Here is a 27941-nt window from a genome sequence, read left to right as displayed (position 1 = left end):
TTAATCTGTAATTTTTCATCTTGTATAAGAGGTCCAGACGTAGTTTTTATATTAATGTATAGCCTTTCACATAATAATTGGCATTAATCTTAATATGATCCACCACGTCATAATTTAGTAGACCTAATCCGATAATCAAATAAGTATCAAGGCGAAAGTCGTGCTATCTATTTTTATTTTCGTTATAATTTGGTATTTTCTCTTTATTGGTGACCTGAAAACCTTTTTTCACCCTATGAAAATATTAAGAAATATGTTTAGTAGATTTTAAAATAATTACCATTTTAAAACTTTACTGAAAGTTCAATTTTTTATAATTAATTATATAGTAGTGTCTAAACAACCTTTAATTTTTTTCGCGTACCCTACTATAACCAGACACTTTGTATTGGTAAAGATAATTTTTCTGGCAGGTTGACGTTGGTCTCGTTTTCCTGTGTTGCGAAAGAGAGCAATTCCGTTTGTGGTTTCCAATAATTATTGTCCTGAATAACGTAAATTGATGTTATTTATTTTAACAGTAGTGGAAATGAAATTCGCAAAAATTAGTCCATGCATAAACCTTTCTGTGAAACACCGTGGATCTCGTTGAAATTCGCGACTGGAGCTAGTCTGCTAAAAACAAACCGTGAAAGGAATCCGTATTTCGTTAAAATTATAAAGTAGATATCGTGAAGAACACACAAATGCTAGTAGGCTGGAGTCAAAGGTAATTTTAACTTAAATTTTCTCACAAGCTTACTTTTCTCATTCCTAAATATGGGTAGCCAAACCCATAACTAACTCGCTAAATAAGTATAAAAATTAAAATGATCTTTGGTTCTAATGCTAAGATATAGGCAATTTTCAAGCTCATTGCGTTAACTCGAAATTTTGCTCAATTTTAGCAAAGGACATCGCATTTCTTCCAAGGGATTTGGCTTTGACAGATTTTTTTCAAATATAATTTTCCCTAGCTCCTATAGTTCATCCAGTATTAGCGGTCGAAAGTGGACAAAACGTAGTATAGTCTATTTGTTAAAAGAATCCACAGCCCATCGGTTAGCGTTCCATCAAAGAGTATGGAGGAAATAGAGATAAAACAACCGGGAGAAGTTAGCAACGAAACGTTCACCACCGATTGGATGACAATGGGGAAAAAGCTCTAGAAACCGGCTTCAAAATAGCTACCGCAATATTAGCTGCCGTAGCGGGTTTGTAGAGCTTTTTCCCCATTGGCATCCCCCTCGGTGGTGAATGTTTCGTTGCGGACCTCTCCCGGTTGTTTTACCTCTATTTCCTCCATACTCTTTGGTTCCATATAGTTTTCTGGCCAAGATTTTTGCACCTCTATTTCATTAATCATTTTAATTTTCTCACATTTAATTTTTCGATGAATTTTCGTACGTGGAATTAATTATTTTTCAATATTTTATGAGCAATAATAAAATTAAACATAACATAAAAAATATTTAAGAAATCAGAATATATATGATTAACTATTTCGTTGAATCCCACATTCAACACTCGCTGATAGGAAAGAAACAGACACACCACAACAAATCAAACTTTTATTGATTTTAGTCACACAGTCGTCTAAAGTCACGGTCACACGACAATTCAAACTATTTATTTACTGAGTTCGTTCATCGTGCGATCAGAACGAAACCATATCCGACACTCTGTTTAAGGAAGCACAGCGTTTATTTAAATCCGTAATTAAAGAAAATTTAATAAAATTAAATCACCTGTTTCTTTCTCCTTTTTCTTTATTATTGCCATTAATGAATATTGCAAGCGACTTTTTAAGACACATTTTGAGTTTTATTAAAAACTTAGCGGCGTTCAGAAATAAATAAATAAACCGTTTTGTATTTTCGTTGCTATCGTTACTGAATATTACTGAACGCGTTTTATGGTGATTGCCAGTTTTGTGAAATGCCAATAAGAATAGAATCATCAATCAATCGATTGTATATAAAATGTTAAATTAATGTTCCCTCCATTCTTCGCTTGTGCTGACCTCTCTTTATCGTTGAGCAACGACTAAACCTGCCCTTCCAGCCGGTTTAAGAACAACATAAGTCGAGCCTTACTGAACGCAGCCCTAATTACTACACTTTGTGACGTCTTGTATAAAATAGCCGCTTTTATCCTCCTTGATTAACTAAAATTAAAAAATTTCAAAAATATTTAATTACAGGGTAGCTTAAGACGCAACTAACATTGTAAGTAAATAATCGTTTGGGATGTCAGACATGAGTGAGCTTGGCGATAAAGACGTTGATGATCCAACATATCGGCCTGAGCCAGGGGATTCGGAGGAGACAGACGCTGACGATCTTGCTCATCAATCTGGACTCGGGGATTCGGACGCTGTTTCTACTCAGCCTAAGTCCACCTGGAAACATCTCAAGCGTGGTCATAGACGTGGCCAATTTACATGCGCCAAATGTGACGTCACATATGCGACCGTGGGCTCTCTGATTCGCCACGATCGGGAACACCATTCGTCCTTTAAGCTATTTCGTTGTAAGCATTGCAAGTACACGACAAATGTTCCGAAATTTGCAAAAAGACACGAACTAACTCACAATAAAGTAACCGAAAGATTTCAGTGCGCTCTCTGCGACTACTCGGGAACTAACAAGCAAAATTTTAAAATTCACCAAAAACGACACGCGGGAGAAATTGCGAAGACATTTCGGTGCATCCGTTGCGCGTACGCGTGTTTGTCGAAAAGTAAATTGGAACGACACTTCAGAACTCACACCGGGGAACGACCGCATCAGTGTTCGGTTTGCAAGTTTTCGTTCAGAGAAAAGAGCGATTTACGATCGCACGAAACGGTTCACTCCAATTTAAAACCCTTCAAATGTTCCCTTTGCAAATACTCGGCGCGAATTAAAAGAGATTTAAAACAACACGAAAGAATTCATTTCGACGAAAAACCGTTCAAATGTTCTTTGTGCAGCTTCGCCTGTAAAATACAAAGTAATTTATCCAGACATAAAAAGAAACACGACAATTCTAAACCTTTCAAATGTTCAAGGTGCGTGTACGCTTCCAATCGGCGCACTCTTTTAAAAACGCACGAACGATCTCATACGAATTTACGTCCTTTCAAGTGCTCTCGATGCGAGCGAGCATTCAAATCGAAGCCCAATTTAAGTTCCCACGAAAAAACTCATAGTTCTTACAGACCTTTTAAATGCTCGCTTTGCAGTTTTTCTGGTAAAGAGAGGAAAGATTTAGTTCGTCATGAAAGAACTCACAGCGGAGACAGACCATTCAAATGTTCCGGTTGCGAATATGCTAGCGCTTGTTCTGGAAATATGAGCAGGCACAAAATATATCACTGCGTAGCCACTAAGAATGCGGAAAATAAACGTTCTACTACCATCGTAGAAAAAATGCGAATGAACGAGGAACAGTACGTAGATAATGTGGAAAATCCGAGAACGGACGTTGTTACGATCGGGACGAATGTGGGAATTCCTCCGCAGACCGTTCAAAATTATTCCTACGAGAGGGAACTTATGGATTTAACACGTGATAAGAGAAGAAACATCGGCAAACCTTGTAAATGTCCGGGTTGCGGATTCACTTTTAGTGACCCAGGTTGTTTGAGAAGACATCAATTTAAACATTGCGTTTCTCGACGAAAAACCCAAAATTTTAAAACAAAAGCCCTAAAATCGAAATACAATGCCCGAAAGTCGAGGTCAAACACCTTTGAATTCGAATTAAATGGAGGAAATTCGAGATCAAAGACCGTGCAACTCAGATCAAATTCTGGAAATTCGACATCAAACACGCTGAAATCCAGTTTAAATGCCGGAAAGCTTAAAACCAGCGTCAAAACAAACGTTCAACCTTCAAGAGCTACCGCCGACGATATCATAGCAAACTCTATAAATTCGAAACTAAACGTAAAAAATTTACCAAAGTCAATCGTTAACGTTTCCACGTGTAATTTAGATAGCAGATTTACTAAACACGATTTTAGAATAAGATGTCCAATATGTCAGACTAGGTTTAATTCTACGCTGGAATTAAAGCTCCACGAAGTCGTACACCCGCAAATTTACCGAACAACAAACAAAAATTCCAATATTTTTCGGTATTCTTTTTTGCCATGTGATTCAGTAAACGGGAGAAAAACATGGCTCGCTTTCAGGTGTCGAGTGTGTCTAATTAAATGTATTTCCACGCACGAATTGAAAATACACGAAGATGTTCACAAACCTTGTTTCGTCAACGTTTCAAGATTAAATCCTGCACATTATTTACGGTCTGATTTAATCACTTCTGTTAGGATTAAAAAAGAAACCATCGAAGATCAATTTGCGGAATATAAATCAAACGTTTCTCCCGTCAATTTTATTAATTTGAAAGAATCGGAGGCTGAGTTCGCTTTGACCCAAGGAGACAATCCAACAGTGGAACCCGCTGATGTACCTGATTTAAAAGTACAGGACTCGGTAGAAAACCTTTACGAAATCAACGAAGTAGATACAGCACACGTTTCCAAACCTTCCGGTTACAAACAATCTCAGGGCGGGATACGCGATAATGTCCTTGAATTCAAGCCGGATATCGTAAGGGAAAATAACGTCACTATTGGCGATTTCGATGTTCACAGTATGAAAGTAGAAGATACTGAAACGTGCATTGGCCTTTCTCATGAAGTCATATTATTTAATACTTGCGTCGCTGATACTAAACCAAATTTTACCAAAGAAAACTGTACCACATTGAGTTTTCCGTTCATTAATATGGAGACACTCGAGGTTGCAGCCACTATAGTGAAACCGGAAAACTAAACGTTACATACTCGGTATTAGTTTATTTCTAGTTATCCTTTCTCTAAATTAAGTTAATATTTTTCAGGTGTCTAAATCGATTTTTGGGGTGGATGAAAATCTTTAACCATCTTAAAACGGCGCAAAGTGATAATTTCTTTACCTTGAAATACTATCAAAATAATTAGTGTTTTCGATTAACTTAGAGACGTGTAAAATTTTGTTAACCAAATTATTTGAACGAAAACTACTCGGCAGTTCCCCAACGTCAGTGTCCGTCAGGCGAAATGTCAAATGTTCCTTATCATTTCTTAAAATTCAAAGTACTTTTGAAAATAAAGATTTTTTAAAAAGTATGTTGTTTTTGTCTTTTTAAGTATCCACTTTCAAACCATGAGATGGTCGAGTGATTAGCACTCTCGCCTCACAGCAAGAGGAGCCGGCTTCAAACCCAGCTTGCGGAACTGAGTGAAAACTCGAAACAAGTCCTGCATTGAGTTTGCAAATTCTCTCCTCTCGGGTGAAGGGTTTTTACCCCGAGCTCTTCGGTTTCATTTTCCATAAAAAAATTGTTGAGATTAACGGTTAAGAGTGACTGTAGGGAGCTGATTATTATTTATGTACCTACCTAGTGGTCGGCGTTTGGTTAATTTTTATCTACGGATAAAGGGTTGGAAAATATTCATGTTAAATATGGTTTAAAATATTTAAAGCTTACTTATTTTTAAATCAAAATATTGCCGATCAATTATCCGGTTGATATTCAAATTATCTTATCTTTCATGAAAATGATTGAAAGAATTATTAACAGACAACTATGTAAGTTTTATTTAAAAACAATTAATTAAATTACTCGATTATTTATAAATAAATTAAAGGAAAAAGATCCGCTACGCTGAGTAAAGAAGGTGATATATAGGTAGTCCTGTGTCAATCGTTGCGGCCCAGAAAGGACAGGTATTAGAGAAGATAGTACCAATTGAAAACGCCCTGACTGGCATCGAATCTAATGATATCTTACTAAGTAGAATCGTACCTAGTGGCATCGATATCTAGTGACATGGCACTAGGTGGAATCGTACCTAGTCTGGTACTGAAATTTTTAGTTTTACTTTACAGCCTATATATAACGGCCTTTACATAATAACAATTGTAAGTAGGCAAACTTTATCCGTATTTAAAAATTTATCTTAAGTTATGGTAGTGTTATTACTATTTAAATGTTTCATTTAAAAAAACAAATATATCTCCATAAAATAAATCAAGAATTCTATAATATAACATAACCCCTTTACTTTTGTTCAAGTTAAAATTAATTTCGCTACGTGCTCTAATCGTTTTCCATGCGGTCCTCGGCGCACGGTGGGTGGACTTCATCACCACTCATGATGTTAAAATATATAGTCCCCCAAGTAGTGACGTTTTCTACATTGTTTTCCATCATCACTATAGCTTTATTAGTTAACACCAATATTAAGAAATATTATTTCTCAGTGGTAGAATAACATGAATGACGTCACCGTAAGCTTCTCTTGGGAACTCTAGGATGCCGTACCATAATTGGAAAATGGTAAGGTTTGGAAATTTACTCCTTACGTCATCCAGCGCGCATTGGCCCACGAATCAACGTTTTTATTATATTACAAATTCCATTTAATCATAAATGAAAATTGGACTGTACTAACTAAAAAGTAATTTTTTAAATACGGGTAAAGTTTGCTTACTTAGTATGTAAAGGCCGTTATATGGATGAAAAGGAAAACTCCTCTCAATACTCAACAGATTTCAGTACCAGATTAGGTACGATGCCACTTAGGGCGATGCCATTAGGTACGATTCCACATAATGCGATATCACTAGGTACTATGCCATTTAGGGCGATGCCACTAGGTACGATTCTGCTTAGGGGGATTTCCCTTGGCATGAGGCAACTAAGTAAGATGTCATTAGGTACGATACAAAGTTAGGGCGTTTTCAATTGGTCCTATCTTATCTAATACCTGTCCCTTCTTGGCCGCAACGAATGACACAGGGCTACCTATATATCACCTTCTTTACTCAGCGTAGGTGTGCTTTTTCCTATAATATATGGCCCTTCTATAGCTGCAGTGTAAAAACAAGAGGTGAAGACGTTAAACTAAAATCGTAAATGTCCTTCCTTACAAGAGAGATCGTTACAAGTGACGATCCTTGCAAGTAAGGAACGTCCCTTGTAAGGAACGTCCCTTGTAAGGATCGTCCCTTGTAAGGATCGTCCCTTGTAAGGAACGTCCCTTGTAAGGAACGTCCCTTGTAAGGAACGTCCCTTGTAAGGAACGTCCCTTGTAAGGATCGTCCCTTGTAAGGAACGTCCCTTGTTAGGATCGTCCCTTGTAAGGAACGTCCCTTGTAAGGATCATCCCTTGTAAGGAACGTCCCTTGTAAGGATAAAAAAAGTGATATTTAAAAACCTGCCGAGAGACATTTTTCCAATCTCAGAAATATGGAAAATGTCCCAACTTCTGAAAAGAAGACGTTGAATAAAAATGTTTTCCATAGTGGAGGCTTCCCCCAAACAATTTCCCCTCCTGGCTCCGGTGGGGAGCTTCTTACTCCAAAGACCTAGCAAACAGGGCAAAATCTGATGGGAAATTACTCAATAATGCTCAGTTTCGGGGTTATTCTTAATATCAGTATTATTTAATATGAATTGATGGTCATATCGGGGGTGGGGGTCGGAACCCGGAACTACCCCCCTCCCCGTTTCTATTTAATAAAGATTTTTCTTATTTTTAAAAAAAAGGAAATAAATAACTTAAGGTTAATTTATTACATAATGTTTTAAATGGGGCTTATTTACAATTATATAAAAATACATGTCACTCAACAAACAATATTATCCTCAGAAAATTTAAACCCACTACATTACGATTCGAACATTAACGCCTGAATCCAATACACCACACTCAACCATTCTTCAGTATTGTTTATACGACATGATTATCACCAAGAGACAAAGGCTTAAGATACTCAAGCTTATGCATCGCATGGACGCCGTTTTAATTATTTTTATGAATTACCAAGGCCTTAGTAAAAGTGTGTGATCTATTTATAATGAAACCCTGCAATATTCTTAGAAAATAATTTTCTTACCATTCTGTTTAAATTTAATAGAAATTAAATGGCTGAGAAACTCAATAAAACAATAAACGCAGTTCCTTTAAAAATGTTATCATTATAAAACAAGCCGTTTTACCTGTACACGCGTGGAAAAGTTATTATGTGGTAAAATCGAAACGGCATCTGAGCACTCAAAATGTCTACTTTTTCCTTTAACTTTCTCATAGCGTGAAGGCACCGAGTTTAATGATAGAAGTCTACTTACCTTTATAAAATAATAAGCCCAGCTGCCTCTGCTTTGGTGAAACCATGTTTTTTTTATATGTACAAGTTGGTGTCGACGCAAGGCCTTAGACACCAGGTGAAACCATGGTGAACGTTGATCACGTGCAGCTAGCTCCGATATGTTTAAAGTCATTTTCGGTAAAAGGTTGAACGTTAACGAACTCGCGACGACCATTTTTTTAATCGTTCAATTGTTCCAACAAAACTAAATGTGATTATACATTTTTCTACCAAAATATGATTTTGATTGCTAACGAACTCGCGACGGAAATAGTAAGAAAATCAAGTTTATTTTACAGATGATTTTTTGTTTTTAAGTGAAATCCAATATTTAATGGAGGGAGTGTTTTTATTTTTTTAATGTTCGTCAGAATAGATAAACACCGTTAGCAAGCCTAATTTTCGTAGAATATTGGGCTGAGATTCCAAAACATTTATAAATACATAGCTTCGTAGCAAAAGTGACATAATTTCCAAAAGCGTGTCAATCGGACCTATTTCGTAATGAATGCTACGAGCGAAATACAAGTTGGGAGGGGAGAAGGGGAAGTATGGTTTGAGCTGGGAAGGAAGTTAAAACCAACAAATAACGCCTCGTAGTGAGGAACGGAGGAACTAACAAGGAGACTACCCGAGGTGTTACACACCGATTTTGTTCAAACTCGGGGGATTGGTAGACCTTCATGTAACTTGAAAAACCCTAAAGGGATTTTATTCAATGGGCAACGGTTTTGCCATGGCAATGAAAAATGTTTTTGACAACATAAAATGGAAATTTTCCCATTGAAAATAACATGGGATCAAGTTATCGCAAAACTTCAGATTTCACGCTCAACACTGAAATTGCTTTAACATTGGAAGGAAAATAGATAAAATAGTAAAGTAATATATATTATTGAAGTGAATTTAATGCTCTACAGCCCTATTGCCGGAATTTATTTTTGGGTGCATCGTTGAAGGGTTATCCGGTCAAAAAGAGCAAAAAATGTGAGGCAAAAATGTTTTTTCCAAAATTACAGACTTTCAAGAGCGGATATCTCGAAAATTATGCAAGATATCAAAAACCATGACAAATTTAATCAGCTTTCGTTGTGTATGAGTGGCCATGTCGCTAGGACGCATAGTTTCCGAGATATAAGCGAAAACCCGAAAAATGGGACCTTCAAAATAGAGAGCTGCAACGGAGCGGAAATTAGTCCGTTTCCGCGGACTCCGTTCCGTTCCGCGGCGCTGGAACGGAATCGGAGCTAATTTATAAGAAAGTAGAGGAACGGAATGGAATCGGAGCAAATTTCCGAAAATTTGTTGTAACGGAACGGAATCGGAGCAAATTTCCGAAAATTTGTTGTAACGGAACGGAATCGGAGCAAATTTCCGAAAATTTGTTGTAACGGAACGGAATCGGAGCAAATTTCCAAAAAATCTTTGTAACGGAACGGAATCGGAGCAAATTTCCGAAAAATCGTTGTAACGGAACGGGATAGGAGTAAAATTTTCCAAAACCTTTGTAATGGAACGGGATCGGTGCAAATTTCCGAAAAAAACGTCGTTTATTGATGCGATAAAAATCACCTAGATGAACGGCATGTTGTAGTCGTATTTCACCAGCTAAGAATTTGAATTTGCTTTTAATATGCCCATTTCTTGCTTCCACTACCTATCTTGTTTTGGTGATTTTTCTCGACGCATTGACTTCCTCTTTAGTTGGGATATCCCCAAACGCTAAAGCAAAGGAATGGCATCTCTGTATAAGTATGTCCTCCTCTTCAAACCACTCCCGAATATCTGATGCGTCTTTTTCGAATTCATTTCGCAAAAGGTTAGCATCATTATTCCTAGAATCAGAAAAATATGGCCCTTGAATGTCCAAAATCAAGCCATCCGACGCAACTATCATAACAGGTTTGAGTAAGTGACGGCCTTTGTGTAGGCAGTACGACTGTCTCAGAACTTAACAACTTGGGAATGTCGCTGTATGTTCCGTCAATATATGCTATGGCTTTCGCAACACCTGGTTCTGGATTGTACAATTCGTTTGAAAACCCCGTAACATGTCTTTCTATGTATTCCTCTCGCATGAAATCCGAAATTTCCAGTCACAAATCTCTTCATCAACGATTTTCTAGCTTAAGAGACTGTTAAACTAGTGTATTGCCTACTGGAGTCATCAAATAATATTGTCCAAAACGAATCGGACAAACCTTGCTTTAGCTTGGAAAGAAACATTAGCAAGTCTTTCTTGGTAACCCGCCTTTGAACACCACCTTCTATTACTGGTTCACAACTACTAAACAAGTCCCTAAATTGATCCTTGGAAATCAGAGATATGGATTGAAATTCCTCATCTGAAAAACAATTTTCGTCGCGGTATTTCCAATCTGTGGTTTTTTTGCCGCAGTTTGAAGATCTTTCAAAAATAATTGCAATTGTTAGTTCATGTTCCCTTTAAACCTTAAATATATTAATGTGAATTGGAAGTGGGCCAAATGGTATTAAGCGAAATGGGAATTGGGCCAAATGGGGTAGACCAATGAAACACCTGAATATATCATATTATAATAATTACGAAAAAGCTACGAAGGGCTACAGTATCAAATACACGCGAGAAAAAGTACCAAAAACAAATGGAACCCGCCGAAAAACTAAATAGAACTAATAAAGTTGCTGGACGATGGAATCTTGCTAGAGAAGGTGACGAGAAATGACGTACAGGAAAAAGGTTAACTAAAACCTAAAACGTGATGGACAAAAAAAGAGCAATGGGCGACCGAATAACAAAGAAAAACCATTTATTAGCTCAGTAATCAAGAATGAACAAGGGCAACGCGAATGGCAACCGAAGGAACAAGGAGAACGCTATAAGTCGCTGTTGACTTGGCCCTTGCAACTCTTAACAATGTAAAATCAAATGATAAACAATAAACGAACTTGAACTTGAACTTGAACGCGAATGCCAACCAAAAGAACAAGGAGAACTTGAATGGAAACCGGAAAAGCGAATGGCAGCCAAAGAAACAAGGGGAATTGCTACATCAACATAAGATATACAAAGAAGATTGTAATATACGAACAGGTGATATAGAATTCTGCACTCTAAAATTTTATATAAGCTCACGTACTTCAGTTCATACACTTCTTAATTAAAGATGTGCATTGGAAAACAATAGATAATTAGCATGGATTGTTCAATTTTTGGACGTCTCTAGCTGCCAGAATATTGGTTATAGAAAATTTAGCCGAAAGACAATAGGAAATGTGCGGGGTCCTTAATTGCCAGTTTTTTTTGTACTATCATACTTTAATAGGAAAATTGATGAAAAATATCCGTAAAACCTCAATCTACATCTATTTCGTCAATATCAAATAAACTAAAGTATATCTTTTTGGTGCGTTGGCGCATTCCAGTGTAACAGTTTCCTCAGAACACTTCATTCGGAAAGAGAATGTGGCCTTGCAACTTTTTCCAGCACATTTCAGTATTTCAAAAATTGCTTTTGGGGTCGGTCAATTAGTATTAGGAATGGGTAAAGCCTTTCTCCCCACCGAAATCTTCGATTCAAATAACCTTCGGATGATTTACGCCAAAGCTTGACCAAATTAGAGTAAAAAAGTTTGTGCGTGAAATATGAGGTGACAAAACATCCTTGGTCATGCCGCCAGAAGAACATTGCAGCACCCATTCAATTCCAGACTAGTAAAGGTCGCTGCTCCATGATCCCTACAGACGTAGCTGCAAAATGATTCTTCAATTTCCTTGTTAAATAGGTTTCACCTAAGGATTGTTAGCTGCGAAAACCCGAGAGTAACTATTCAAGAACAACTCATCTGTCCTTCGTTCTTCCTAAAACTTTTCCAGTGATATCAGGCCCGGTAAAAGAGTAAAACCCACCAGAACTGATGGTATTTCAACTCCTTAAGTTTCTTGCAAATAATTATTGTATATTACTCTTTTTTCTCTTGCAACCAATTTTTCCTGTAGGGAAGTATAGGGAAAAAATTAACAAAAATAATTTTAGTTGATTGGATTCGGTACGGGCTATGTTTTAACCAAACTTCACCTAGATATTCAGTGTGCTCGGACTTGGATTTATATGTTCTTTTTATTTTTAGAATTAATGTAGCATATCGTACACGATAATACGTAGCTTTTTGGGATATAACGTATTGGTGTGGTGGAGGAGTGGTTAGCACTTTCACCCCGCAACAAAGAGGAGCTACGTGTAATCCCAGCTTGTGGCACTGGGCGAAAACTTGGAACCACTCCTTCTACGTTGAGTAAAAGGGGTGTTCCCCCAAGATCGTCGGTTTCCCCTTCCCGTATTTACTTGTAGAAGTTAATGGTAAAAGTAAGTGTAGGGAGCTGTTGGCTCGCGTTTCCTACGCATGGTAACCCGGCCAACCTTTTCAAAGGCTAAAAAAGGCGCTCGATGACTTTGGCCTAAGGTGGTGACAAGCTAGCTGGTAATTATTATTATTAATATTGGTCTGTAAGTGAATGGTTAACGTAGAAAATCTTTTTATTTTATAATAATCAGTTAGGCTGATACCCAAGGCACCACCTTAGCGACTTTCAATGCCTTTAAATAGGTTGGCCGGGATACTATTTTTAGGAGGATGGTAGCAAGACCTTCATGCCTCAAAGCCAACCGAGCCCTTCACAAACCATAACCGTTAATCTCACTTGGTTTTTATGGAAGGGGAGGCGGAAGAGCTCGGGTGCCTGGGTACCAAAATTCTGGTTTTCAAGTCTCGGTTGCAAGTAAAATGATATTGCAATTACTTAATTTAAAACAAGAATGAGATTTTGAAAGCGAAAGTTATGGATCTCAAAGGAAGGCTTTTGAATCCATCTATTATAAAATCCAGTCCTTATAACTGCGGTTTTTATACTGGTTTGTCAGATAACGATACTTTGAAAGACAAGATTACCCTAAGGCTAATGCTTCTGTAATGCAATATTAGAATAGACGAAAAACAAAAGAAAATTACCATACTCCTAGATCTAAAAGAGACAATGAACGTCGGCTTTCTCTCGAAAAATAACTTTTTTTTGTTTTATTGAGTTTGCGTTGGCTATACCTTTGAAAGAACTTTCAAGGATTTCCTGACTTTCGGAAGCATCTATTTCTAATATTACTACAACTTGGATTAATTTCCTCTGATGCGAGATAAATACTCTTTGTTCCTTCCCTTCAAAGGCTATGACTTACATTTCATGAATATACTAATACAAGGTTGATATTGGATTATTCAAACTTTGGGGTAGTATCTGCCTAAAGGACCCCTTTTCCATCCTACAAGAACTATAACACTAACAAAGTCCTTATTGGACTATCACAACGAGGAATGGTTACTTATGTGTCTAAGTTCTATGGGGGAGCCATCTCGAACTAATACATCGTAGAGCATTCCAATGATTTAGACTATTTGGAGAAGGGAGATAATGAAGTTACAGACAAAGGCCCTGATATAACTGCTATTTTGCTAGAAGGGGTAACGCTGGATATTTATCCACAATATCGTCTAAGTAAAGCACCAAATTCAAAAGACTTATGTCTTGAAGATGTAGAGTGCACGTTGAAAGAGCAATAATACGTATTAAATAGTTTCATATATTTGATGTTCCTATTCCACTTTCCACGAGTAATTTCTTCAATTTTATTTAAATCTATTTAACTTAAAACGGGATAGTGTTCTTTAATAGAGCTCGTGGAATCGGATAAATTAACCACCAATTAATCATAAACTGTATATTAATGGATATTATTCGTGACAATTATACGATTTAATATTAAAAAATACGTTTTTATTCGGATAAATTTCGGATATGGATATAAAAGAAATTAACGGAAAGTTTCGTATCCGAACACCGAGCCATATTCTTTAATATAGTTCAAAGTAGGTAAACGGAATACTTCGGAATGTAAAGAAATAGGAACACCAATAATGGGAACTATATTTTTCAAGCTTTTTTTGGACTTGGCTGAAGCGGTAGTCTTGAATCTTTGAGCAGACTACAATGTATTGAGTTGTGATTATGACATAGAATATTTTGTATGAATAATTCGTAGCGAAAATATAATTACGATTTACTGTTACATGCTACTGGCACAGTGGCGTAGCTAGATTATTTGCCGCTCATGGCGGGACCTCAAATTTGCGAGGGGGAGCTGGGGTAGCAAATCGAGTTCTTCCCAAAATCTAATAGCTCCGAATACTGTGGAGACGACCATAGTAACAAACTGAAATTTTCTTTAAAAGACTCTTTTTCTTCGCAATACTTTGTTTCGTTCGAACTGAATATTAAGTCACAGAATTTGCATAGAAGAGTATAATTTAAAAGATATATAAAAAGCTAATGGAGCTGTCGGTCTAATACTAAATTGAAAATTTCGAGCTCGCCTTCAGAGAAAAAAGCTTTTAGTAAAATTACAAATTTTGAATAATGACGAATTATGTTTATCCTTTTGGTCCGTAAATCCAATAAATTCAAATATAGCCAATTGATTTGTTACAAAAATACGTTCTTAAACGCAATAACTAATAGCAGTTTTTCCACTACTAAGGTCCTAACCTCCCAAATTTTCGTTACAGCACCCCGATTTATTTTTCGTACTGATTTTACACATTGAAGCAAAATAACAGGCGCCCTTTCATGAAATTTAACATCTTAAAAAAAATTATCGTTGATAACGGCTTTTAAAAAATCACATAGATAAACACGGTATGCCAAAATTACCGATCAAAGCATCGGTTTTCAAAAACCATATTACATTTTGTGGCGAGATTTTCAACGCTTACTAATTTTATTTTTATCTTTTTAATCATAAGAAATGGAAACTAAGGTCATGGTTTTAAACTTTGTTGTGACCGCTGGATAGTAAGTAAAGATGATACGTTTCAATGAAAACTTTACTGTCATCTATGAATAAAGTTTCAAAGTTCTCTGACAAATCTAGCATTTATTATCGCGCCTTCAAAATTTCTACATTACGTACAGACACGTGGACAAAAAAGATTATCAGACGTCGCTTAGTCGACAAATGAAAGGAGCACCAACTTATTAGCGCGAAACGAGAAATCGAAAATAATTAAATAAGAAAACCATTAATTCATTTAGAGGCTTAAGTGGTGTGCTTGCTTGGCCTGTGAGTAACATAATTTTAATATACATGATTTCGCAAAAATTAACACCAAATTGCTTGTCAGAATAATGGCGTTGAAAAATATATAACTACCAGTGACAACTATTTAGTTTGGCCCAAGTCGGTGGTCAGAGCAAATATGTTCGATAATGAAATTAGCATTAAAACAAGAGATAGTGTCATACTTATTTCTATTATATTTCTTATACGGGATTTACGACGGAGTTAGAAAAGTTAACGTTATTGTTTTTCGGCACTCATAAGGCGACTGTGGCGCCATATGGCACTGGTTAAAGACACTATAAGATTTCCTTAGATAAATAAAATCGGCTACTATTTTTGGGTTCGTTCATGAACAAGTTAGCAGTTGGCTTTTAATATTTAAAATACTTTGCATCGTAATAATCGTTGGTACAAAACATGACAAAGATAATTTCTAGAAAGTATTTTGCAATGATAGGCTGTGAAAGTTCGTATTTTAAAGTGATAAATTGGAAATACTTGGAATGTAATCTTCATCCTGACTAGCCAGGCTTAGCTATATAAAGAAAAGAGATTGCCTCTGCCTAGTACCTTATGGTTTTCCACGGGAAGAAGCTGATGAACTAAAATGGATCTGTGCGCTACAGAGGATAGATTATATTCAAGGAAAAAGAGCTGTGGTAATTATCAAATTAAGCGTACACTTTCGTTTAATAAGATTTATAATTACATAATTTGTACTTAGATTTGCTCCCTGCATTTTGTAGAAGGACGGCCAACGAAGAACTGCCCATATCCAAGCTAACATCTTGGTCACAATTATAAACCTTCACGTGGAAGGCGAATTTTGGAAAGAAAGTCAAGGTGTCTTCTTTGAGAGAAAAAACTGTAGAATTTACAGAAACATTTTACAGCACCCGTTCTGTATTTTTTAAATACAGTACTGTACTGTTTAAATTACTATATTCAAGAAATATTTACAGTATAAATTACAGGATGTTTTTAGGTATTTAAAATACAGGGGCCTCCTGTAGTATTTATCGTTGAATAGTAATATATGCATATATTTTCAGTATATATTACAATTTGTTTTAAAATATAAATTACAGGATGTTTTTAGGTATTTAAAATACAGGGGCTTCATGTCGTATATACATACATTTTCAGTACATATTACTATTTGTTTATAGTAAAAATTAGAGGTTTGTTTCAGATATTTGTAATAGAGGACAGCCATGTAGTATCTATGGTAGAAATGTTATATATGTATACATTTGTTCAATACATATTACTATGTATTTACAGTAAAAAATGAAGACGTTTTAAGTTATTTAAAATACAGGTAGTTCCTGTAGTTATTGTGGTCGAAGTTGAATTGTTACCAAACAGTAATAATCCATAATAATTAATAACTTGTTGTAAATCAACTAATATTAAGAAAATAGTTTTAGTGACATCTCGTAAAAGCATCAATGGAGTCATATTTTTAATTACCCATCAAATGAAAACAAATTAATGTTTATACATTTAAATTCAAATTCATCGCGTTAGTGTAAGTGGTTTGAACTAAGTTTAATACGTGTCTGGATTCCGAGCTCTTGCTTTGGACTCTGGTACATATTTAGCAAATTTGACGAATATTTGTCCCAATTAAAGTACCTTATTCGTTAAAAATTAGTTACGGAAATGTTAGTGTACATAAAATTTATTTTAAAAAAGGGTAGTTAGAACAAATAAAATATATAATATTTCCTGGCTATGTTTCCACGCAGATTTTAAATGAAAATTCCGTAAAATTTACAGGCGTGTTGGAAATTATAATTATTATTTCAGTTGTGTACAATACAATGATTCTGGTTGTAAATTTTACTATGAGCTATTTGTATAAATTACAGGAATCTCAAGTAAAAGATATTTACGAAACTTTCTGTAAAAAATACAGAACATTCCTGGCTACTGGGCGTCCAGGATTTCCATGTAATTTCTACGCAATATTTTTCTCTCAGTGTATGAGATAACAAAAAATCGTCTCCATTCGTGCCGGCAATCGATGCAGCCCTAAGATGTTTGTCACGTCACACCTAGTAAATCCGGTAAAGTAAAATGGTTTTGAATATCACAGGTACACAGGGGTAATTCCACGAAAGATTTTCCCACCTGGGGCACCCTATATCCACCGATTTCGATGAAAACTACTATATAGGGTTATTTTGGTCGTGGAACCCAGATCCGCAATTTTCGTGACGATCTGGTGAGTAGTTACGGAGATACGGGATAGGCGATTTTATGAAAATGACCTTGACCCCTAATACGTTCATATAATTTTCTCACTTTACACATATCGTAAAAATGTGTATGAGGTCTCATTTTAAAGAAATCGGAGAGACAAATACTATGAAAAATACAGATTGAAACAGTAAATATTGTTACCAAGAGAAAAACGAGTTTAATTATTTGACCCTTGACCCTGAAAATAGCTATTTTTTATTATTTTTTTAAAAAAAAATTTTCAACTTCTCCATACAAAATATAGAAGGAAACCAAAAATTGCGATAGTAAAATGTTTTGTTTTTGTGAAAATAATATATTTATCTAACCTCTCCTCGGTTTTATTCCCATAACCAAATTAAAGTTTTGTAACTTAAATGTTTATTTTTTAGACAGAAACATCGAAAAACACTGTTCTATTTTTATCTTATCTGCATCTTTTATGTTGTATTTACTTATAGAATGGTTTATTAGTGAAGGGCATTGAATTTTGCATAATATATTTTCTATTGGAACCCAGCATTTATCAATTAACACGTTTGCAGGGTACATAAATGAAACAAGTACATCATCAAATTCTGACGATGAGTCCAGAACCTTTCCGATATAATATTCTTCATCGTACACAGCAGCCAAGAACTCCCCTTTCTTGATATTTTCTGTTTCAGATGTTGGATTTTCAACATTTGGCTCTTTTAGACCTCCTTGATGTATTTTGGCTTGACCAAAAGGAACCCACTCCGTTTGAGTGTGCACATACCACCAAAATATGAAGCTTATGTTAGCATCTTTTCCCAAAAGTGTAACGTTATTCTCCGTCACTTACTTGATGAGCTTGACTGTCTGCGATATTAATAGTCGGAACTGCAAAGACAGTCCAGGATATGGAGTCCCCCGAAACAACGATTTAGTTGCCGCATTTGATGACATTGAAAGGCATGAGCACAAACAGTGGATCTCAACCCATAAAACAAAGCTCGTAACACTATTGAACACCCCTGAAGATTTTTTGGGCTCCATGACTTCAAAATCTGAAGAGTTAACAAGGCATTTTTTTACCGCGAAATCTCAATCTTCTTATCTTTAAAATATTAAAGCAAACCTTGACACAGAAACCGCCATTATTTTAGGTTATTTCGCTTAGAACTTCTCGTTTGTCGTACAGGATGAGGTACAAGGATACCATTGGGACACCTCCCAGGCGACTATACACCCCTTTGTGATTTATTATAGAAGCGCAATCGGAGAATGTTTCAAACACCTGTTACTAGCTTTGTTTTATGGGTTGAGAACCACTGTTTGTGCTCATGCCTTTCAATGTCATCAGATGCGGCAACTAAATCGTTGTTTCGAGGGACTCCATTTCCTGGACTGTCTTTGCAGTTCCGACTATTAATATCGCAGACAGTCAAGCTCATCAAGTCAGTGACGGAGAATAACGTTCCACTTTTAACATAAGCTTCATATTTTGGTGGTATGTGCACACTCAAACGGAGTGGGTTCCTTTTGGTCAAGCCAAATTACACCAAGGAGGTCTCAAAGAGCCAAATGATGAAAATCCAACTTCTGAAACAGAAAATTTCAAGAAAGGGGAGTTCTTGGCTGCTGTGTACGATGAAGAATATTATATCGGAAAGGTTTTGGACTCATCGTCAGAATTTGATGATGTACTTGTTTCATTTATGTACCCTGCAAACGTGTTAATTGATAAATGCTGGGTTCCAATAGAAAATATATTATGCAAAATTCCATGCCCTTCACTAATAAACCATTCTATAAGTAAATACAACATAAAAGATGCAGATAAGATAAAAATAGAACAGTGTTTATCGATGTTTCTGTCTAAAAAATAAACATTTAAGTTACAAAACTTTAATTTGGTTATGGGAATAAAACCGAGGAGAGGTTAGATAAATATATTATTTTCACAAAAACAAAACATTTTACCATCGCAATTTTTCGTTTCCTTCTATATTTTGTATGGAGAAGTTGAAAACAAAATTTAAAAAAAATAATAAAAAATAGCTATTTTCAGGGTCAAGGGTCAAATAATTAAACTCGTTTTTCTCTTGGTAACAATATTTACTGTTTCAATCTGTATTTTTCATAGTATTTGTCTCTCCGATTTCTTTAAAATGACTCCTCATACACATTTTTACGATAAGTGGAAATTGAGAAAATTATATGAACGTATTAGGGGTCAAGGTCATTTTCATAAAATCGCCTATCCCGTATCTCCGTAACTACTCACCAGATCGTCACGAAAATTGCGGATCTGGGTTCCACGACCAAAATTACCCTAAATAGAAGTTTTCATCGAAATTGATGGATATAGGTTGCCCCAGGTGGGAAAATCTTTCGTGGAATTACCCGCAGGGAGGATTTGTCACAAGGATTATACGTTTGTAATAAAATGGTGAATCGATAATGAAATAAAGGCAGAGAAGTTGATCAGATGTCCATTTTTGTGTGTTTTTTTTATATTTTGCTCGAGTTTGGTGAGTACCAGTGCCGCTTAGGGCATAGCTCTTCAACCGATAGAGCATTAACGACCCCTCGATAGCCTAATATTGATTTCGATAATAAGGGATTGAACTTTGGCAGTTTCCATATTTTTAAATTTGAGTTACTTTACTAAACTTTTCAAACGATAGGCCAAAAATGTTCAATTTGAAAAACAAACTGCCCCCATCTTTTTAAATTTTTTTCTCTATCGGGTGCAAACACATGAACAATACCTATTTTTGTTTTTGTACCAGGGTTTGGTCGATTTCGAATCGACGTCCATAACTTTCCAACCGATAGTAATAGGAGGGAGAGTGAATCAATAGGGAATTAAATGCCATCGATATCTTCATATAATATCTGCGATCAAGGACTTAGACGTTTCGCAGGGCCAGTTTTCATTATTTCTCTGAATTTTTCATAAACCTCTAACCGATAGCGTTAAGAGGGTGAATGATACATCAATTTGGTTGGGGAGGTCAAACCAAAGTAGATAAAATTGTTTTGGCGATTCCTGTAGAGCTATGGCAGCTCCATTTTTGTGGCTTATCAATATCTGTATATATGATCAAGGCGTTACTTTTGGAAATGTTTATTGAGAAAGCTTTATAATTTATTTTAAATTTTGGTAAATAACCTTAATTTTAAATTTTGGTAAATAACCTTTATTTTAAATTTTGGTAAATAACCTTTTTGATGTGTCACTTTTGAGTCTTTATTCAATGAACATGTTGATTAAATTGCTTTACACAGAAAGAATGACAGGGCGAAAAGGATTGTTCTGAATGCCCTAGGTTGTTGAGGAAGTGCTGCTTTTAGTAAACCAGTTGGCAAGCCAAAATATACCTCTCGTCGGAAGAATTGTCCCTAGTGGTATTAATCTCTCGAGATAACCCTTAAAGATAAATCCGCAATTCAGAGTTATTTACTAAAACGTAATCCCGGTTCAATCCCAACCGGTATAAAATTTTAATTTTAATTAAAATAATTGAGACGGAACAACCGAGTTTAATTTATCCAGAATAATATAAATTAAGTAGTTACAACAGCAAGTTAGACGTACTAAAACAATGCACAATTGAATTTAACCCTATTTACAGAACAAGTTTATCAGTTAAATATAATACGAAGCAAATTTTAATGAAAGAAATATCTACAGAGGCTATTTCTATTTTTCTCGCTTACGAAATACTTGCCGCTCATTTTATTTCAACACTCGCCCTTCATGAAGATACCGTAGAATAGCTATATTCGACATCTAATAGTGGACGACTCGTTGACTTCCTGTTGACGTTGTGACACATACCGCATGAAAAAGACCAATGCCATCCAATTTCCAATATCATAAATGACTCAGGAAATCAATGACTGCATTAGGAATCGTAGATATCCAAATATCCAAACAATAGAAAATGTAATTATAGCAAGAAGTGCGACACCTTACCATTAACAAACAGGAATTTTCGACGTTATTATAATGAAACCGGATAAGCTACAGGACCCGCCTTACCATAATGCTTCCTTTACTTTAATATTGATCCTAAGGAATTCAATGGCTCGGCGGTGAACTATCCGCATGGTAACAAAGCGACCCGAGTTCAATTCCTGATCACGATCAAATTTTACATTAAAATACTTAAATATTTAATTAAATATAAGATTAATATTATTTATAATTATTTAATAAATATAAGATTAATTTATAAATATTTAATGAAATATAAGATTAATATAATTTATAAATATTTCATTAAATATAAGATTAATATAATTTATAAATATAAGATTAAAATAGTTTATAAATATTTACTCTCTTGCACGGTCTTAACACAAATTTTACATTCACACCCTCCCTACACATAAACATTAAAATAACGAAATATCCAATCAAACTGAGTTAAAGCGATCGTGACGGTGAGCGTTAACGAAAAAAAACCATCGAAACCAAACCAAACCGCAAATTAATCCGTTAGCGCTCACCGTCACACGGTGATTTGGCAACCCTTTGTGAAACTGTGAACGCAGAGATTTCGAGAAACTGCGTACGCAATGATTAACCTTTGCACGGAAAATGCGAACGCGTTCGCAGGACAGACAGACACACAGACAGACACGGTGGTTGTAAAACCCCTCCTAGGGGACTTTGTCCCCTCGGAGATGTACAAAATATCCTCGGTTGTCATTGTGTGCTTATCGAGTTAATTTAAAAGGTGTTTGAATAGGTTTTCCTAGTAGACAGGGTATTTGGATAAAGCGTTTAAACTTATTTTTCTTTGTGGTAAAGTTACTCTTCGGCTGTTTAGGTCTAGAACCTTAATTAATCATTTTAAAGGATAAGATGCATGAGTTATTGTACAGGGAAGTTGAGATAACAGTCATTTTAGTTATATATTAACTTAGCTTGTTTTACTGTGGTTAATAAATTAATGTACAGTGTGACTAAAATATGGTTCATAATAAAGCGTTTGAATGAAATATTCCTTTTATTAAAATTACTCAAACAAAATTCTAAATAATGTCAAATAATATTACTTTATGTATAGTTAACATGATAAACTTAATGTTTTGGGATACATTTTAGTATTTTAAAAATTCTGGTCATAATTAGAAGTGACGTTAAGCTTTGGCTATAAGCGAACCGGGGTGAAGCGATTTCGCAAGTGTGAACCAGGAATTATCGTCGGCGGTCAAAACTGGCATTCAAACCGACCTAAACTGAGTTTTAAGCTCAAGTGTGACCGTAGCTATATGGTTTTTATTGTACATGGGTTTGGAGAAAGCGCTTATTTTCGACCAGATTCTAGTTTCTTTATTATAGTGCGCTTATTAAATTAATGTACAAGCTGATTGAAAATTTGGGAAAATTTACATTTACGGTGCAAAATATACTTAATACACTGGGATGATTATGTGTACTCAAATGTCCGTCCTTTCTTGTTTATACTACGATGGCCGTTTCCTAATTTACAATAAAACGCTTTTATTTATTCATTTACACTATATCGATCATATGAGGTCTTTTTTTGAACGAAGACCACCGTCTTTATTTCTTTGTTAATTTTTCTATTTTCGGCCACCGAGTAAGTAAACTCAACAAGATAATACAGGAAGTGGACTGCGTCTTTAAAAACACGACAAAAGCTATTTGGAAAGAATATTTAAACAAACTATCCCATACAGTTTAATAACGATTTATTATTGATTGTAAGTATACTATCTAAAGTAAAAATTTTATCCATAGATTCAAGTGATTTAATCGAATCTGAGGCTGAAATTTTTACTTTTGAAACAATTATCTGAACATTGGATTTCAACGGAAGCCCGAGCGCCAAAGATGTCTGCTCTATAGCGACCGTCATGCAATAATTTTAAAGAATTTGACTATAAATTGCAATGGACTGCCCACATATAGTCACCCGGGATGTGTGTATTATTTTAGCTTTGTTTTAGAAAAAGACCTTCTAGCACGATAGCAACACTCAATCGAAAGAGGCGCTAAAAACCTATAGTGCTTTAAAATTAGTTTTTTAGTTATAATTATTAGGTAAACGAATCTAGTGAAGCTTATGTAGCCCAGCTTAATTCAAATATTTATTTATAATAACCAAAATTAGTTTAAGTACTACATCAATACGTAAAATTATGATTTATGTACCTAGAAACTCGTATTTCAACTTTTCTTTCGAGATAAAAAAAAATTCGGCTTTCGCGTATAGAACGCCAAAAGTGTCACAAGCAACACTTTAAGACATGTCAAAAGTTTTTGACTAGTGCTTTTCCGTCACCATTCATTGGCTTTTCATTCGCTGAATCCCATCGAAGTTGTAAAATTTCCACTAGTAAATCATTGATGATTTAAGCTCATTTTTTATTCAACCATTAGAAATTGGCTGTTCCATTTGGGCGTAGCTGGGAAGAAGTCATATTTTGTTTTGACTCGACACCATTTATACATGTTAAAACCAATTTTAGACATATGAAAACTTTATTTTTACTAGTACTTTTATTCGCATCCTTAACGGTAATTGGACAGAATTATAATTAACATAATTAGTGTTAAAAGCTATTATATTGGTTTATTAAAATTTAAACACCGTTTTTTTGGGCTTTACGTGTCACGTGAAATAATTCATTTACCTCCGTAAAAAATCTCATGGCTTTATCCACTCCTCCGTCAAATTGAACATGTCCAAAACTTTCTGACTAATTAGTAAGCCTTAGTTGTCTCAATTCCCGTATAGAAATCTAACGCGAGCTAAATGTGGCACAACAAAACGGATTTTGACTTGTCAGAAATTTTTATACATCTTTAAAACTCGAGTCACGTCAAGAGTTCGGCACTAGTTCGAAAATGTCGCTCAATACGTTTTTGACTACTCTAGAACTTTCACGACTTAATCTGTGACGCCCTACAACCAATCACAATGGTGAAAATCTTAAATTTTTCCGGTGTCAAAGAATCATCTTCGGATCTGGAATCTAACAGGGTATCAAATTCGAAACATTGAATCATCTCACGAATCTTGAATCATACCAGAATCGTGGAATCACCTCGGGAATTAAACTCTAGTGACAGAATATTTTCAGGTTAATCATGGATGATATGAATCAGAGTCGCGCCCACTCGATCACGCCACTAAATCTTTGCTTGTTCGTCTATTCTTTCTTTTGTTTGCTAAGTAATTTAAAAATCCATAACGAGGTCGGTGTGTGGATGGGGCTGCTGGGGTGGGAGGGGGCACGTATGTCTTCCAAGAGGGGTGAAGTTTGAACCCACGTTTTATTTTAGGTGAAGAGAGGCGGTTCGTCACCGGTCGCGAGGTTCGTTGTTTTGTCGGTTTCCCATGGTATTTCCCGTGGAATTTTCGTATCGGTTATTCAGTGTGGTTGTCATTAATGTTGAAAGTAAGTCATACAATCAAAAAATGTTTCAACATCGGTTTTAATGTGACATAGTCGAGTGGACATAGTGGATAAAACCTTTGAAGAGCTTAAAAATGAGCTACCGAAACCACTTTTGAAATGTCTGGAACTTTCTGAGTTTGATAATGGAAAATCGTCAATATTGTTCGGAAATCGAACGGTTTTTTTTCTCAAGAATATGGGAAGTTAGTATTATCAGTAAGACCTATGATACCAAAGTTTCACTGGGAATCTTTGCCGATTGCCCTGAAAACTTTATGTTTTTGCCTTCCGACATAAATGGCAATTGGACCTTTTTTTAAAACCATGATAGGTAAAAATGCAATCAAACCTTTTTTTAAAACACCATTTTCTAAACAACAGAAACTAAATGGAAAAGGTAAATCCTCGGGTATATCTCCAAATAGTTCTGAAAATGTGCTATACGAATAGCAAGGTTGTACTAATTGAAACCAAAAGGTGCGCAAAGCAGCCTTAGGAGCATTTGATTATTCTTACTGATGGCGTTAATTTCCGTTTATCAAATTCGGCAATACCAACGCTACATTGCCCTGGCTTGTGGTTTCACCGCTAAGTTACCGACACCGTCATTAAAACTGTACAACTTTACAGGAAATTTCAAAATATGTTTAAAATTCAAGAAAAAAGAAATAACCATTCAAATTTCAATATTAAATTCACTATCGAAACCGGTTAAAGGAAAAGAATAACCCACGGATACGGAGGAATCTACAAGAATGTTTTGTTCTACCGTAAGTTTCACAGAAAACCTTAATTTGCAACTATTTGAGTACTTATATTTAATTTTCGAAATTAGGTTACTGTAACTTCATTTCGTAGGTTATTTATTTAACCGAAGAGCAAGTGTTCCCCGAAGTATTCGAAACAAAAGGCAAAGAACTGAACCAAGAACAGGCAAAATTACAGAACAGTAACTTATCGAAGTAGGTTTTTCTTCATGTAAATATATAAAAATAAATGTTACTGATAAACAACCTGCATTTACGAATATTTCATTTGCTAATTGTAAATTCTATTTATCTGACGTCTTGACAACGGGCGTGTTTTCAATAACAAGTTCGCGTCATCTCGACAACGCTCGTGCTCTTATTAAAAAACATGTATCAACTGATGATTTTTTTAATAACACGCGATTTTTCAAGACGATAGATAAAAAGAATTGACCATAAGTAAATGGAATTGAACAGCCGGCAACGAAACGAAAATTTAAAAAATCTCGTTTTTATTTACGTATTTTGAGGCCCCTTCACAGAGTATTTTGAAGCCACATACGAATCTCCACTAAGGCTTCAGCCTACCTGTATTGTCGTTATGTAGTGCTATATTATACACTTTACCAGTTCGGCGATGAAGTACGAAAAATTTTCTTATTATTTTAGGTCGTTTGTTAGCTCTCTTGTTAACGGGATGATCTTGTTTGATAATAAAACAGTCTAACTCTTAAAGAATATAAATTAAATAATTTATTTACCCGAAATAATAACAATGATACACAAACTCGCGCGGCACAAACACTTGTTGGCGGCCCTTTTTTTGTTGAGATACACAAACAACGGTGTCGACCCGAGGCACACACACAATAACTGATTAATCAGGGTGAAACGGCCACGCCTACGGGGGGATACGTGGGGACACCCGTGGTGGTAGAATCCCGACCACCCGTTGGGGGATTGGTAGTCGTCCTCACACGGCCTTCCACAAACTCTGCCTCCCGGCCGCCTGGGATTATAGGAGTGAGATACTACTCGATGCAAATGGATTATTGAATATAAATAACTTAAACATAGATAATATTTTACAGCTATTATATAAAAATAGTTTGAAAAACTCAAATAGACATCTGTGTTATCAGGTGGAACAGAACCCCACTAATTTGAACTATAACGTGTATAAAATTGTATATAAGAGGCGGAGCTACAAAGTCACGGACGGAAAAAAGGTTACGAGACTATCGAGGCGCGGACGCAGTTATTTATTTTCATGTAAATAAAAGTTATGTTATTTATAGCAAACTTAATCATGTACGTAAATAAAAGTTTTTAGTTATAGCAAACTTAATCATGTATGTAAATAAAGGTTATGTTATATATAGCAAACTTAAGCATGTGATTATTAGACCAGTAATAACACAACATGGTGTATGAACCGGGATCGGGATTTTTTTACTAATACGTTTTTTTTTTTAAATCCGCGTAACTCTCAGTCGCGAAATCGTATTCTCAACCAGGGTAGCTCTCTGTCGCTGTGTCAGCCTCTATCTACTGCATTTCAAGTAACTCCTCCAGAACCTTTTAATTTTTCTTGTCCAAGTGAATGGCCGATGTGGAAGCGCAGATTCCATCGTTTTCATCGCGCATCATTTCTCAGTTCAAATGAAGAAGATGAACCAGTAAATGCATTGATCTATCTAAAGGGCGATATTTTCGATTCGTTTGGACAAACTCCAGCAGACGAAAAGGAATACAAAATTGTCTTGGTCAGGTTTGAAAGTCATTTTATTATTCGTCGAAATGTCATCTATGATCGAGAAATCAGCGAGAAGGCGAGTCAGCTGACGAGTTTATTACAGCAGCCTATGCATTGGCAGAACATTGCCAAAGACCAGAAGTATCGTACAAGATCTCAACAAAGACTATCGATTCCGAGACGAAATCTCGTTACAACAGCGACTGCTCATGAAAGAATCGAGAATCATTATACCGAAAATTCTACAAGAAGACATTCTGGACAAGATTAATAGTGGTCATCGAGGCATTACGAAGTGTCGAGAACGCGCGAAGACATCAGTCTGGTGCCCTGTAAATTTAAAAGACTTTGAATGTTGAGTAAAGAGCTGTCGAGCCTGCCTCCAAGAAGCTACCAATCGTCGAGAACCTCTATGTCCAAGCGAATTTCCCAACTGACCGTGGAATGGGATAGCCATGGATCT

At 35.7% G+C, this 27941-nt stretch overlaps 1 protein-coding gene across 3 annotated transcripts; it reads left to right on the top strand.

The window, feature by feature from the left end:
• Positions 1–398: 398 nt before the first annotated feature.
• Positions 399–5059, top strand: LOC149946420 (uncharacterized). Of its 3 annotated transcripts, XM_090171580.1 has the most exons (4): positions 399–459; positions 522–709; positions 2183–4819; positions 4873–5059. In XM_090171580.1, exon 3 carries the CDS (start codon positions 2229–2231, stop codon positions 4803–4805), a length of 2577 nt encoding a protein of 858 aa, XP_090027706.1. In that variant the 5' UTR covers positions 399–459; positions 522–709; positions 2183–2228; the 3' UTR covers positions 4806–4819; positions 4873–5059. The 3 variants fall into 3 exon arrangements, with proteins under 3 accessions (XP_090027706.1, XP_090027705.1, XP_090027707.1); XM_090171579.1 differs by having other exon boundaries at positions 2183–5059; XM_090171581.1 differs by lacking the exons at positions 399–459; positions 522–709 and adding an exon at positions 2098–2112 and having other exon boundaries at positions 2183–5059.
• The last annotated feature ends 22882 nt before the right edge of the window (positions 5060–27941 follow it).

The sequence above is a fragment of the Leiobunum rupestre genome, chromosome 4 (genome assembly GCF_980474605.1).
Source record: "Leiobunum rupestre chromosome 4, qqLeiRupe1.1.hap1, whole genome shotgun sequence".
NCBI classification, from domain to species: domain Eukaryota; kingdom Metazoa; phylum Arthropoda; class Arachnida; order Opiliones; family Sclerosomatidae; genus Leiobunum; species Leiobunum rupestre.
The sequence above is the reverse complement of the archived record's forward strand: the minus strand, read 5'-3'. Positions and strand labels throughout refer to the sequence as shown.

Bases quoted from the DNA above. Each gene is read 5' to 3' on its own strand.
- LOC149946420 (XM_090171580.1), top strand. From the start codon at position 2,229: ATGTCAGACATGAGTGAGCTTGGCGATAAAGACGTTGATGATCCAACA.